Source organism: Strix aluco, chromosome 24 (genome assembly GCF_031877795.1).
Source record: "Strix aluco isolate bStrAlu1 chromosome 24, bStrAlu1.hap1, whole genome shotgun sequence".
In the NCBI taxonomy this organism is placed as follows: domain Eukaryota; kingdom Metazoa; phylum Chordata; class Aves; order Strigiformes; family Strigidae; genus Strix; species Strix aluco.
Window position 1 is genome coordinate 6,596,406 of NC_133954.1, and position 13,856 is coordinate 6,610,261.

The window sequence follows — 13,856 nt, forward strand, 5'->3', positions numbered from 1 at the left end:
CGGCTCCACTCAGTTCTCAGTGCAAGCTGACGTGGGGGTAGTCCCAAACCTCCTTCTTGATTCATAGGAACTTTGAAGTTTTGGGCTGTCCACTGCTACCATGAGAGTTTGATTCTGCCATTATAAAGATAGATTGTCCTTCCAGACTTAGATGGGACTCAAAAGGGATACCTGGGGAGCTGCTTTTTTAACACGAACAAATAAACAATCGAAGAAGAAAATACCCTACACTCCTATTTAGTGAGATTTTATCAGGATCTTTCTCTTCTACCCTAGTGTCACCTAATGCTGTAAGATTGTTGTTTATTTACCCTCTTTTTACCTAAATCTGAAATAGCAAGCTTTAGAATCTTTAGAAATTTAGAAATTTAGAACTTTAGAATCCCCTTTTGCCCTTCCACCTGCATTGGCTAACTAGCACACTTAATGCTGTGGGTAAAAGATGAAAAATAGGATGTTATTTTTGGCTGGTGATAGTCAAAGTCTGATGTTAATCACCTCCACTGCTGATGACAGAGTCTCATTTGCTTTAGCGTGAATAGAAAACCAAACCTATAACTTAAGTCCGCAGGTTGCAGGTGATGTCATGGCGTAATTTGCTGGAGTTGCACGCTCTGAGTATGACTTCTGTGGAAGCGCTTCCAAGATCCTACTCAGACCTGTGGCACTACAGTCGCTGTGCTGGGATAGTTAGGGCAGGTAAGTCGGGCTGGGGTAGAGGAGCTCGGTGCAGGCTGCGTTATCTGCCCGCGGAAGGGATAAGTTGTCAGTCGGTTAGCCTCCCCTTGGCTCCCTGCCTCGCGAGCTACGCTTCCAGAAGTACCTCAACTTGCTTGCTGAAACACAGCTGTGTATTCTTGCAAGCTTGAGATGTTAGTGTGAATCGTTATTAACCCCAATAGCTGGTGAAACTTTTTCTCCGTATTTTTACATATTACTATCACCGAGCACAAAGAAACTACCTCTTCTTGTTTTGCCTGTCTTGGAAAAATGTTGCTAGGTGATACTTATGTTTTTCTGTTCATAAACTTTTAGGAAAAAATTAACCTCATTGTGGCTATGACAACTTGGCTTAAGATAACAACCATTTGAGTCTGCTTTTTCGTAAAAAAAAAAAAAAAAATAACGAAAATTGATCAATCAAATGTACACATTATGTTACCAGCATACTGCTCAGTACCGTAGAGGAGTCACATTCAGAGTCAAGCAGTTCTCCAAATAGTAGCAGGAGGTGTTTACTGCCTTCTTGTTGTCTTGCTCAAAGTCTAGATAAGTACATTTGGATTAGTGGGATGTTGGAGGGATTGTAATATTAACATGTTCCAAAATAAATGACACTTTGAGTTTGGTTGCCTGCTTTTTATGTTTAACGTCCACTTCATATTTTCTCCCTCTGTTGCGCAATGGGTGTTGTAGATGAAGGAGTCTGTTAGTAACAGGTTGTAAGAGAGGAAGGATATGTAAACCCAGAAGTTTTCCTTCTATGCTGTGAGCTGGAACATAACAGCCATCTAAAGAAACTAAATAAACAGAATTCAAATTTAAGACAATTATGTTTGTGCCCAGGTGGAAATTGTTTTTTTCTAGTCATGTAACAGTAGGATGCTTCGAGGAGGGGCTTAAGCTTTGTTTAGGAGCCCTGGGAATAAGCCTAAATACTGGCTCGTTGTGCTTTGATGTCATTATGCAAGGCCTCAGAAAGATGCCAGATGACACTCAAGCAATTCATAGATGCAAAGGAAATACTGGTGCTGTATTTTCTGTTTAATATTCATGCACGCCTACATACGTGCATGCAGACAAGCGTACCCCAAAATCTGTTCGTAGAATCCAAGAAGTGAATGGGAACTTCTGAACGTCAGGAAGGGCTGAAGTTCATGTCATCTGTGCCTGCTTACTGGTGTTACGGGGGTGCGCTGAGCTGCTGCCTTGGAATGTTAGTATCTCTGAGTAAGTCATATTAAAAGGACTTCCAGTGGCTTTAAATATGAACGTAAAGCTCTTTGAACTAGGTATTACTGTATTAATATACTTGAACATATTAGATAAGTGTGAGGAAACTCAAGATCGCATTTATTGAGCATCCACCAAGAAGAACCTAATATTGTTACAGGAAAAAAACTTGATACATCTGTGTAAGATGAATGTGTCCCTTGTAACTATGGAATATTGTGTTTACAATAGAACGAAGGTTGTGGTTTATTGTATGTCCTGATCAAAGACTCGTTACTATTCTTTTGGTCTAGTTAGGAGCTGCTTTTGTTGTTGCTGTTTTGATGGTTTACCTACTTTAATAAGAGGATGTTCCACCAGAACAAGCTGTCAGTGTGTCTGGTGAACCCAGAAGCTCATTCTTTCATCTTCAACAGCACAGAGACAACTTTTTTTTTTTTTCCCCCAGACATACAGAGCAAGGAAAATATATGGATAATGTTTCTGTTTGATTTTTTGCATCAGTTAACTCCGGGTTTGAGTGGCTTTCCTCCACATGACAATTTATTCAACTCACAGAAGAATTTGACAGTCAACTAGCCCAGGAGCTAAAGACAACAGTTTTTGTAGTCTGTGGGTTGTCAGCAAGATTGATTTTTTTTTTTTTTTTTTTTTTTTTTTCTTTCTTCTTCTGAGCAACGTGAAGGGTAGCAACTCTTCCTGATAGGTTTGGCTTTAATAGCAACGGCAAATGGAGACGGTTTGCTAAATGCAATGTCTTTCCCAGTTTAGAGTAATAATAATTTGGTCAAATAATTTGACAAAATAGGTGGGTTGTGCTAGCAGCACTGGAATTGTGCTGTTCTGGAAATAGCCTGGATGAACGAAAGCAAACAGACTGGTAGGCTTTACATGGCTGTTGATTCCTCTTGTTAGGAAATGTATTGGCAAAACAGTTTTTCGTCATTCTAAGTTTTTATCTTGTTTTTAGCGCTTTCTTACCACTTCTCTGTAATGTTTTTCTGTTGACCAAATTGCAGTGTTGATTTTTTTACATCTGTTGTTTTTTTGCTTTACACAGTTTTGGGATACACACAGCGGAACAGGATCGCCATGTTTCGAAACAGTCTCAAGATGCTTCTTACAGGAGGGAAGTCAAACCGCAAAAACAGGTCCAGTGGTAAGTAGATGTCAACTCCTCATGCATGTGTTTTATTTACAGTTTTTGCAAGTATTCCTTTTATGTGTCTTTCGGACTTACTGTGTCTGTCTTCTTTTTAATGAATAGATGTACTCAGTTAACGATCTTGTAGACTTAAAACATCATAAGTCATTTTAATACCATGCTGTGATTTAAAATTTAAAAATATATGTGTATTTATTAAAAAATGTATGTAAACCATAATTGTTTTTATTGGAGATAAGATGCAGGGAAAAACAAATAATAGTTATACATAATCCTGTAGTTAAACTAACATAAAGGTTCATGTTTCAATTATGGAAATCTGGAAAAATAAATTTTTACCCTCAAATTACTGTGATAACTTGTAACAGTGAAATCTTCTTCATTATAGGCAATAATTTTGATAGCAGTAGCAATTTTTTTAAATTTTTAAACAGGAAGGAGAGAGAGGAATGGGAAGAGATGGAATTGAGGAGAAATTGCCCAAATTTAGTCACCGTTTCTGTTAGTTTTCTTTTTCCACCGTCCCAGGAAAGGAGTTTACAATTAGCACTGGTTCATATGGCTTGGTCTGTTTGATCCATGAAGGAGGTTAGGAGAGACTGTAATTGTGAAGAAAAACATTACAAAAATACTGATATGCTTTAAAAACATTTTTATTTAACTTTTGTATTTATTTCCAAAAATGGAATGTTGGCAGCGTAAGAGCTTTTAATTAGATCTCTCATTTTTCTTTTTAAAGCCATCTGGCAGCACATTTTGAATGTTTTGGGATACAGTGTTTAGTCGTGCTTGTGCGTCTGTGTAAATAGTGCATATGTGTATTCCATGGGAAACCACAAGTGAAGATGCAGAGATACAGCGGTGACAAATGCAGTGGAAAAAATGGGCTGTTTTCCCTTGGTTGAATCAAATTAATATGTATTTCTCACATTGCCAGAATTTTTCCCTCCGCTTCTAATATCTTACTACCCCAAGTTTTATTTGGGGAAAGGGGAATTGTGTTTTTCAGCAGTATGACTTTGCTGTGTTTTGGAGTTGCCTGGTGGCGTCGCTGACTTCATTTTAATCCTTAGATGTCAGTAATCCGTTAGTCTGGTTTCTGGTGAGACTCCCAGTTTGTGTTTGTTGATCTTGAAGATGCCTGTCATGAAAAGTTTAAGCAGTGCATCATGGTGTTGACTTCCTTGCATTAGTTACTGTAATTGGTGTGTATCTCATAGTGGGGAAAAACGTCTATTTTGCAGAGACACCCGTAGTAATTCGAGCCTGAGGTTGTGGTTGTCATTCACTGCTTCTATGAAGGAGATGTTCTTTCCTTATGAACTCCTTAGTCTTCTGTTGCAGGAGTGGTTGATCTGAGGGAGGTACCTGCATAAAAAGATAGGTTTGGGGAAGACACACACGCAGACACTCTGTCCTTTTGTGATTTTGTATCTCTGAAGTATCACATTTACAATTTAAAGCCCAGGAAAGCACAAGTCCTCTGACGATACTCACAACCTTTGGAAAACTGTACATAGACAAATAATCTTAAATTGTGGTTTCTTTACAAAGCCGTATCTTTGTCAGATGTTCTGTTATCAATCCCTAGTATTCCTTTTGGCTTATCTCCCAAAGCAATATTAAGGATTCTGTATATGCAGAGCTTTGCAAATATGTGTTTCTTATTTTGTAAATGAAAAATGTCAGTTCTGAAATAACAAGATTTGATATGGCTGTACTTCTGTCTTTGAGCCAAACAGAAAAAGAGATGGGTCGTCTTGAAAAAAAAATATAACAGTATTTAACAGATGAGGTTTTCTCTAACGACTATACTGTATGTTTAATTTATTGCAATTCTGCCTTTGAAGTAAGTTGCTTTATTGAGAAGTTCTGCTTGGCATTCTTCAGGGGAGGAGATGATAAGGTTTGTTATATTAACAGTGTCTAAATGGAAAACATCCCTCCACTGGAAAATAGTTTTTCAGATAAGTGTTAGTCTATCAAGCTGTAACATGACATGAGATGAATTCATTGCTGCCTGGGTTTTTTAAATATATTTAATTCTATATTTCTTCACAACATAATAAGGACAAAAAAAATTTATAAATCTTCCATGTCCTTTTCTGTGTAGCATACACTATTATAAGCCTGAAATTTGTTTTATTTATTTGCTTTGCAATTCTGGCGAACTACAAATTTGATGCTTTAAAAGTTGATAAAAAAGGCCATTACTTATCTAATAATATACAAAAGGAATTTGTCACCCTGTCACTGACAGTGACAGAGCACTCCTCCTGCGCTGGGCTGAGCAACCCCATGTGGGATCCCACTGGTTTGCTTTGCTTACCCTAAACCTCCGTGCTCTCCTCATCCTGCCTTCCTTCCTGGTCTCTGGGGATGCGAAGGAAAGGATCTGGAGGAATCCTCCCACCCCCTTGAATAAATGTACATGTATACCAACTAGGTCCGAGGGTTTAATTCCCCAGAACGTTTTCACGTGGGGAGTGCGTACCTTCAGGCCACCTGCATCACTGTTGCCTTCACTGTCAGGATTTTGTGGGGCATAGGTGGGACACTGGGGGTTCTGGATTTTTTTCAGCCAAGTGCTTCACAAAGATCAGGTATTTATTGAACTTTTAAGATTATATTTATCATTAACGTGATTTTGGTTGCTAATTAGAAGTTGTCAGTGATGTTTCCCTGATGGTTTTGGTGCTCTGATTTGCCTCGTGGCCTCGGATGGGCAGTGTGATGTGGGGGGTGGAGCCAGGGAGGGAGCGGGAGCTGCCCCCCAGCAGACACAGATGTTTCCAGAATAACCTGTGTTCACAGGGAAACTCAACACAGAGCTACACCCATCTCCGGGAATTGGGAACAGACTCAAAATTGTAAGTTCTGTGTTGTGAAAGTATTAGAGGTTTCAGGCCTGCTGTCGATTCACCTTCGTGTAATGATTTTAGATTACTCAGGGGGGTGACGGCCCACTGGGGTGTTTCCAGTGTGTGTGGGTTTGGGTGAAATTGCAGCGCGTGTATCTTAATTTCCTCCACTCCGGTCATTTTGCATTCCAGTGAGGGAGTCAACCTTTGAAGCAGGGTTAAAGGTATTGTGGGGTTTTTTTTGGGGGGGGGGGGGGGGGAATCCAAGTGAGCACACTGGCCTTTGAAATTGCAGTTCCTTTCATTTGCAGTGACACAGTTAGCAAACAGGGTCAGTGAAGTCAAGCTAACAATCCCTAAACGTTGTGATGTGGTTTTGATAATTCTTCATGATTAAAAGAACACTGGTAGTGGTAACAGTAAAATGCCTTTTTATTATTCCTCCTTCAGAAACTGCTGAGCAACTTCTCTGAAGAACTGTGGTTAAAATTTATTTTGACTCAGCTGGGGTGGGTTTTTTTCCTTTGGTACTCTTTATGGTATTGTGGTTCAAGAACACACAAAATATTTATAAAAGAAGAATACCAATTACGTGCGTATGAATGTACAGTTACATGCAGTAGTGCCAATTAAAATAAATGAATTTCTTCTGCAGCATCAGATTGTGTAATCTCCTGTGGTTAATTTTGTGTGTGTGTGTACTTTCAGGACTCTGCTGATAGGATTTCATAGCAGCGTACTGTATGCACTATAACTCTGTGTATGTGGATTTGTGCACATATTTAATCTCTTGTCTTAACAAAAATTCTCTTGTGACTCAAGGGCACTCAAGATGTTTTACAGTAATGCCTTGAGGACACCTTATGACTGCAGTAGTGTTTTGATTAGGCTGTATTTTCTTCTGTCATAAATGGATATTTCACAAAGCTGCCAGACAACAGTGTCTGTAAAGCTGAAATGTGATCTGAATACAGTTTAATATTACCTTTATTTTGCATGTCTCTGTAAATTAATTTAGAATAGAAGACATGTAAGTTTTCTGACTCAAGTTTGTATCCAGAGCTAAATTTACTTAGGATATGTTTGTTTTAAAGCATAAAAGGACTCTGCTTTGCTCCGTCCTTTTATTCCTTCTGGCTGTAGATCCAGCAGATTATTGTGGCCAGAAGCCCTATGACTAGGGCAAGCAGTTGCATTAAAACCCTGCATTAACCCCTGCCTCTGCTGCTTCTCAGAAATTTTTTGAGGCTTCTTTCCTCCTAATTCAGCCCTTTCAGGGCAATTCTCTTCTCTGAATCCAGAGACTGTAAGGTACTCTGTTGTTTTTATCTGTTTTATCAAGGACCTGTCTCATATTTATCTGCAGTTTGCTTGCTTATACTAAACATTCATTGATCTGAGTATGTATTTAATTAGTTTACATCGAATCAATCCACTAATATATTCATTCCAGTATCGTATTAGTGAAATAAGCCTGTGTAATGGATCCAATCTTTCCACCTATTATAATTATCTTTGTTTCTTTTCCAAGCAGATGGACTATTTCCTTCTTATATTATCACATTAAATTAATACTACTGTAAGAGTTCAGATTCCCTTTAGAACCTAGTAAAATTCAGTTGCAAAACTGTGTGTTTTATTTGGTTTTATATTTCTCTTCACTTCGTGATGTGTAAATCCAGGAATTTGTGCCTTTTATTTCTGGCAGAGGCTGAGGTAGATTCTTAAAGTACTCTTGTCTTTTTTTTGCATGTTAAATTTATCTGAGGCATGTAATTCCTTATAAACTAGCCCAAAGGGTCTGCTTTTTTTCTTCTGAGTTAGTTAGGAATTGTATCTTTCTTGTTCTTAACTGATAGAATGCACACAATTTTCATCTTGAGCTTACCAGCTAGAAGCCTGCCTGTCATTTATAATATTTTTGGTGCAGGATTTCTAAAACCTGTTCTGCTATCCTGGTTCACAGGAGAGCCAATTACTTCTAACTTCCAAGGTATTTATAGGGCCTTTTGGAACCTGCCACTTTATATTTTAATTCTAGAACTAAAAGAGCCCCTGTCAAATACTCTTCTCTTTTGATTCTTGCCTTTCTAAGATAAAAGGCATTTCGGTGAAGGTCTCATCACTGCTTTGCAGTGCTCCATGCAGTTTCTTATCTATCTGATCTCTTTTGGAAGTCTAAGCATAATTTTTACCCCACAAGAGTTTTAGAGGGTCACAACTGCTTTTTGGGTTTCATTTCTGAAAGAAATTGCTGAGTGATGAGATCCAGCTGGTGCATCCTATAGATGTTGGGATAACTTAATTTAAGAAGGTATTAGAAGTGAAATATTAAAAGATCTATCAGACGTACAGAATGTGTTGTGGTACTGAACACCAAATGTATCCACATGTTCAAGGTATTTCATCCAAATAATAATTCAGGCCATTTTTTCCCCAGAAGTTTGCTAGTTTTTCATAAGCCCATTTTTAAACAAGTCTTGAGTATGTTGACAAATCCATAGCTCCTCTGACCACAGTGAAGTCTTGTACTTGAGTTTATTAAGAATGAACTTGACCCTTCCTGAAAGTTTGTTTTTCATTTATGTAATTTAGTGTTCTTAAGAAGGAAGTCTATTGGGAAGGTACATGTGTACCCATGCACACATTTTTCTTAGGCATATTTTTGGTCAGAATATGTCTTGTTCATATACCAAGCCCTCTTCCCAGACAAATAAAAGATGCTTGGACAATAAAACTTCTGCTTCTCTCTTCTGCAGCTATCTCGGAGAGAATTTTAGCAGCTAGTGCCATATTATTCTAATATGTATTTCTTTACTTCTGATCCAAAATACCTTTTTTTTTTTTGATATCACCACAGATGTTAACCTAACTTGTTTTATAGCTCATAAATAATTCTGATTTGACAGGTCTGTTCAGTCCTTGACTGTGTTTATAACTTTTTTATTAACTGACTCAACTGTTCCACTAGTGTTTATCAACCTGTATTGTTTTATGCTTCTGTGTGTGAGCATATGGGGGGAGCGGGGGATAATCCAGCTCTGTCAGCCTAAGCCTTGCCAATATTTTCACAAATTTGAACATCACCAGCTGTAACAACAAGTGTGTTGACTAAGGCTGCCTCCATCCTGTTATGAGTAACAAGCAGTGGATATTCCTACCCCACCTCTTCTGTTCCCAGAGCTCTGAAAGTGACTTCAGTACCTGAAGCACTGTTGAGTGAGTTTTGTTCCCACGTCCTCTTCGTGGCTTTTTCCACTTTTTTCAGATTTAATGAATTGTTTTATTCATTATCTTTTTTGCTTTCATCAAATACAGATGTAAACACTAATCTTCTCCTGGAGAGGGATTTTTAGTTCTTTCTCAGCATTTTCTGATTGTCATCTCATGGTGCTCTGTGTTATTCTTAAATGATTTGCATACATGAGTTTTTCAGAGCCATATTCTAAGCCTTCCTCCTTGCTTTGACCCTCCTCTTCTAACTTCCCTTATTGTGGTACACTTACAAAACTCCTTTTTTCTTTGCCCCTGTTTTCAAACCTTACAATATGACTTTACTCCATTTTTCTCATCATTTTAGCTCACCAGATGACTGTGTTTTACTGCATTATTTCTGGAATCTGAAATATTTCAACTTCTTATGGTTTGTTTCAGTTAAATCTTCTTGAATACTCATCATCTTGTAGTTCTTCTCAGTATTCCCATTTTTTTGGGCTTTATTTCATGGGGGGGAATTGGAAGAATGCCATGTTTCTTAATATCTGATTTTTATGATAAAGCAGCATCTCCCTGTCTTTGAAATGCTGTATTTTGGGCTTGTTACTATGAGGCTTAGATTTTGGGGACTTCTAAATCCTTCTTCCCCACTCGTGTTGTACTGTTCTCTTCAATATATAACATTGTTTGAAAGGCAGGCTCTGTGTGTCAGGTGTATTTACTGTTTTGATACAGGTGCAGTTCTTACTTAGTTCTTCCCTTTTCATTAAAGTAGCCTGTATCAGAGCTTGAAATGTTTGTTTGGGGTTTTTTCCCTCCCCCAAGACAAAATGAGCGAAAGAATCTTCAGTCTGTCCAATTTGTTCAAAAAGGTTAAGTTGTAAAATTAGGTACATGCATTTGGGGAGGTGAGAGAACGGTTTGATGTATTTCTTCTGTGCTGATTGCTCTATTTGTTTCAAATAGCTAAAAAAGAGAGGAAGGCATGCCCTGAGTATTTGACAGGATTGTCTCCTTTACAGCTGCTGGGAGCTAGTTGTTTTTTTTTTGCTGTTTCCCCATTTTTTATTTCTGTCAGTGCATCTACAAGCACTCCTTTTTCCTCAGTCATCCATATTTTATTTTTCAGACGTATTCCTACATGCTGGTTTTTATCCAAGATTTATCTCTAGGTCAGTGAGCCCATTCTCAAGTTCTTCTATATCAGCTTTAATCCTTCTCAAACCTTTCCCTTCATTAGCGATTCTACAGATCTGATTGCTGAGATTAATTCACTGAGGTCCCTTCTAATAGCGGGGGCTGATTTGTCCTCCTGCTCTGCTCTGAATGCTGCTTCCATTACAGCAGCCATCTCCCCTCTGCTGTCCTCATATGTTCTGAGCTCTTTAACCCCTGGAGAGTTTCTTCTAGGGAAAAGAAAAAGGCTTTTTAAACCAGTCCTTTATGTGGGCATCCATTCTGCAAACAAGGGAATCGATTTTTGAAATTAAAGGGGTCAGGAGCAGTAATGTTTGCAGGTTGTGCCATTTCCCCTTCAGAGCTCTGCCTTTAGGCAGTGGTTGGCTCCTCTGACACTGCGCCATCGACCACCTTTTCTCACTCCAAACTTAGCTGAAAGCCTTCACTGTGCACTCTTGGTTTTAGGCTGTCAGAAACTACAGTAACAATGATTTGCCTTTGTGGATTATACGTAATACTTGCACGGAGTGTTGTACTGGAAGAAGCAGTATTTGACCAGAGCTCATGGAGTTCACTGCTCTTCTGTATAAGCTTTGGTTTCATGAAGGAATGAACAAGACAAAGCAGGGGGTCCTGGTGATGGATGTCTGGGGCTGTGAGTAGAGCTGTGGAAGCTGCTCTTGTTTCTTACTGCAGAGGGAAGGTAGGAGGCTTGGAAGAAAAGAGGGAAACACGATGTTGGGAATATCTTTCTTCCTCATATTACATGGTGTTTGCTTCTACTGCATTTGCCAACAGTTTGAATGGAGCTGTATAGTGGATGTTGTAAGAAGTTTTAGAAATAATTTTTAAATGTCCTTGTAGATCCTTTTTTTTGGTCAAAAAGGTATTTTTATAAACAGAACTGTTCAGTTGTGCAACCTAGCTGCTGTAATCCCTGTTGACTAACTGCTGAACGCTGCTTAAAGAACACAACTGGCTTTTTATTGTACTGATAACTGCTAACAAACCTTTAAAGAGCTTTGAACAGCCTCTTCACGCAAAGAATATCAGTGTAGATAGTTTATGTGAAAGCAGTAATAAGGTTGTTATGAGTTGAAGCTCCCCAGTCATTCTCCAGATGCTTTCCACCAGAGCTTGCTCCTGGTGTCCCTGTATCTTCACAGGAGAATGTAGGAAGCTGGAAGGTACGTACGTGCCCTTGGCAAGAGGAGGTCTCCAGGGACTGGGAAACGGCAAGCGGTATACCCATCTAAGGGAAATACAGGCTTTGACAGCCTCAGCTTAGCCATGGGAAAAATGATGAAGACTTCTTCAAAGCCATTTCCAGGCATGAAAGACAAGAAGGTCATTGGGAAAAACTGACACAGAAAGATTTATCAAGTTACAAATTGTGCTTGAGCAGCCTGATTGCCTTCAGTGATGGAGTGACTGGCTCAGCAGATGGGAATGGGGTGGTGGACACAGCTTGCCTTGACTTTGGGAAGGCTTTCAACCCCGTCTAAGACCCTTGTGGCCAGCTGGAGGGGATGTGGGCTAAATAGATGGACTGCAACCTGAGAGAAAAGGTGGCTGGACTGTCAGGAGGGTGACCAAAAGTTCAGAGCTGTAACTGGTGGCCGGTTATGAGGAGCATTCCTCAGGGGTTGATACTAGTGCCAGTAGTATCTGGTGCCAGCTTTAGGGACAGCCTGGACCAGGGGTGGAGAGCATCCTCACCAAGTCTGTGGGCAGCACTGTCCTGGAGACAGTAGCTGATCGTTGGGGGTCAGGGGCTGCCAGTCCGAAGGATCTCGATGGGCTGGAGGAACCTTACGGAGTTCAACAAGGACAAATGCAAAGTCGTGCTCGTGGGACGGACTAACCCTGCGTGCAGGGGATAGATAAAGGATAATACTGTGGTCTTTGGCTGGGTGCTCATGAGGAGGGTGGTACCAGGGTTCCAGACCTTCTCCTGACAGGTATTTAGGTATTTAGTTGTAGCGTGCACAGAAGTAGAAGCGTGTTGGCAGGTAAAGAAAAAGAGAAAGCAATCCCTGAATGTACGAAGGAGCAAAGAATGGTCAGTGCTCTCAAATACTGCCTCTGATTGAAGTTGAGTGCCAAAAATTGGGTGAAATACTGTCTGTAATCAGTGTGCCTTAGATTTATATTTGTAAAATGGGGATAATACCTCATCCCTTACCCTTGCAAATGCACAGTCTGTTTTTGTACACCACTTCGCTATTTTGATGACAAGTACTGAAAAAGAGCTCACAGTGGTTATTGATTTTTTTCAAAATCTTCTTACTGCATATTAGGTGAGTCAACATGAGCTTTAAAATGTGCTGTTGCATAGGTGCTAAGCGAATCAGAAGCATCAATTTTATTAATAAATTAGCAGAATTTTTTGGACTAAGGAAAGAAATATCAGTACACTTTTATAGTCAGACTGTAGCAACACAGGTGTGTAAGGGGGACAATAAAATACATATATGCTGTGTCATTCTGGATACATCTGGGATTTGGTGGTGTTATTTACACAGATGAGGGGGTATGTAATAGCCACCTACAGCTGCCTTACTGTCACAGAGCCAGTAGAGGGAGTAGAAGTTTTCTGACAAATTATGTACCAACAGCTGTGCTGAAGTGCACCATGCTGATATGCAAAGGAGATAAAGTTACATTTTTCCGTGTCAAATGACCTTGCTTTCTCTTACTCCTCAAAGAAAAAGGTTTTATCATACACAATTCAAAAAGAGTATGTACACTTGTGTCAAAAGAAAATACAATCAATTTGAGGTATTTGTGAAGCCAAACTGTTGGGAAAGTGGAATGTCCTTTCCAGGATGTCTGAGGAAACCTTAATAATTACCCTATCTATAATGGTTTAAAAATGCAAACAAGTCCATTAAGGACAAAGGTTTATATCTGTGGATTCAACTATTTAATCTGTGTAATCAGGAATGTCTAATGACTGATCTTTGGCTTTCTCTACTGGAACAAGTTGAGCTCCAGTTCTCAGGCAAGCAACAAACTTGGATTCCTTAACTTAAAGAACAATTTAAACAAAACAAATAATCTGTAAAAATGTATTTCTGGTCTGTATACAAGCAAACTAAAAGTAATGTTACTCACAGTTCTGGAAGCTTATTGAGTATTGAATGTTTCTAAGTAAAGAAATTATTTTAGAAATATTCAACACTTGCATGTTGATTTTTGTCATTTTACCTCAGTGTGTTGAATATATAATGTGTATTTTCTTGTAATCAGAATGTGATGTGTCACAGAAATAAGCAAACATCATCATGTACAGGAAAAATAATTAAAATGGCAAAAAGTTCAAGCTAAATATCAGGCTTTGTATTTTGTTCTTTCTGAACGTTGAAACTGTAATTTCTGTTTGCAGTGAAATTCTGCCTGCAAGGATTTCAAATTAATCAACATCAATCATAGAAAACCATAGGTAATTTCCTTTACTAATTAGCTGGTGAATTTTCACA

General features: G+C 38.9%; 1 protein-coding gene across 7 annotated transcripts in view; it reads left to right on the forward strand.

Annotated features, from left to right (window-relative positions):
- TANC2 (tetratricopeptide repeat, ankyrin repeat and coiled-coil containing 2) overlaps window positions 1–13,856 on the forward strand; it is a 291,017-nt gene that overhangs the window by 70,242 nt on the left and 206,919 nt on the right. For all 7 annotated transcript variants that reach the window (XM_074849345.1, XM_074849347.1, XM_074849348.1 and 4 more), the window contains one exon: window positions 3,014–3,112. In XM_074849345.1, the coding sequence (XP_074705446.1) occupies window positions 3,046–3,112 (67 nt within the window). In that variant the 5' untranslated portion in view covers window positions 3,014–3,045. The remainder of the gene's footprint in view (window positions 1–3,013; window positions 3,113–13,856) is intronic.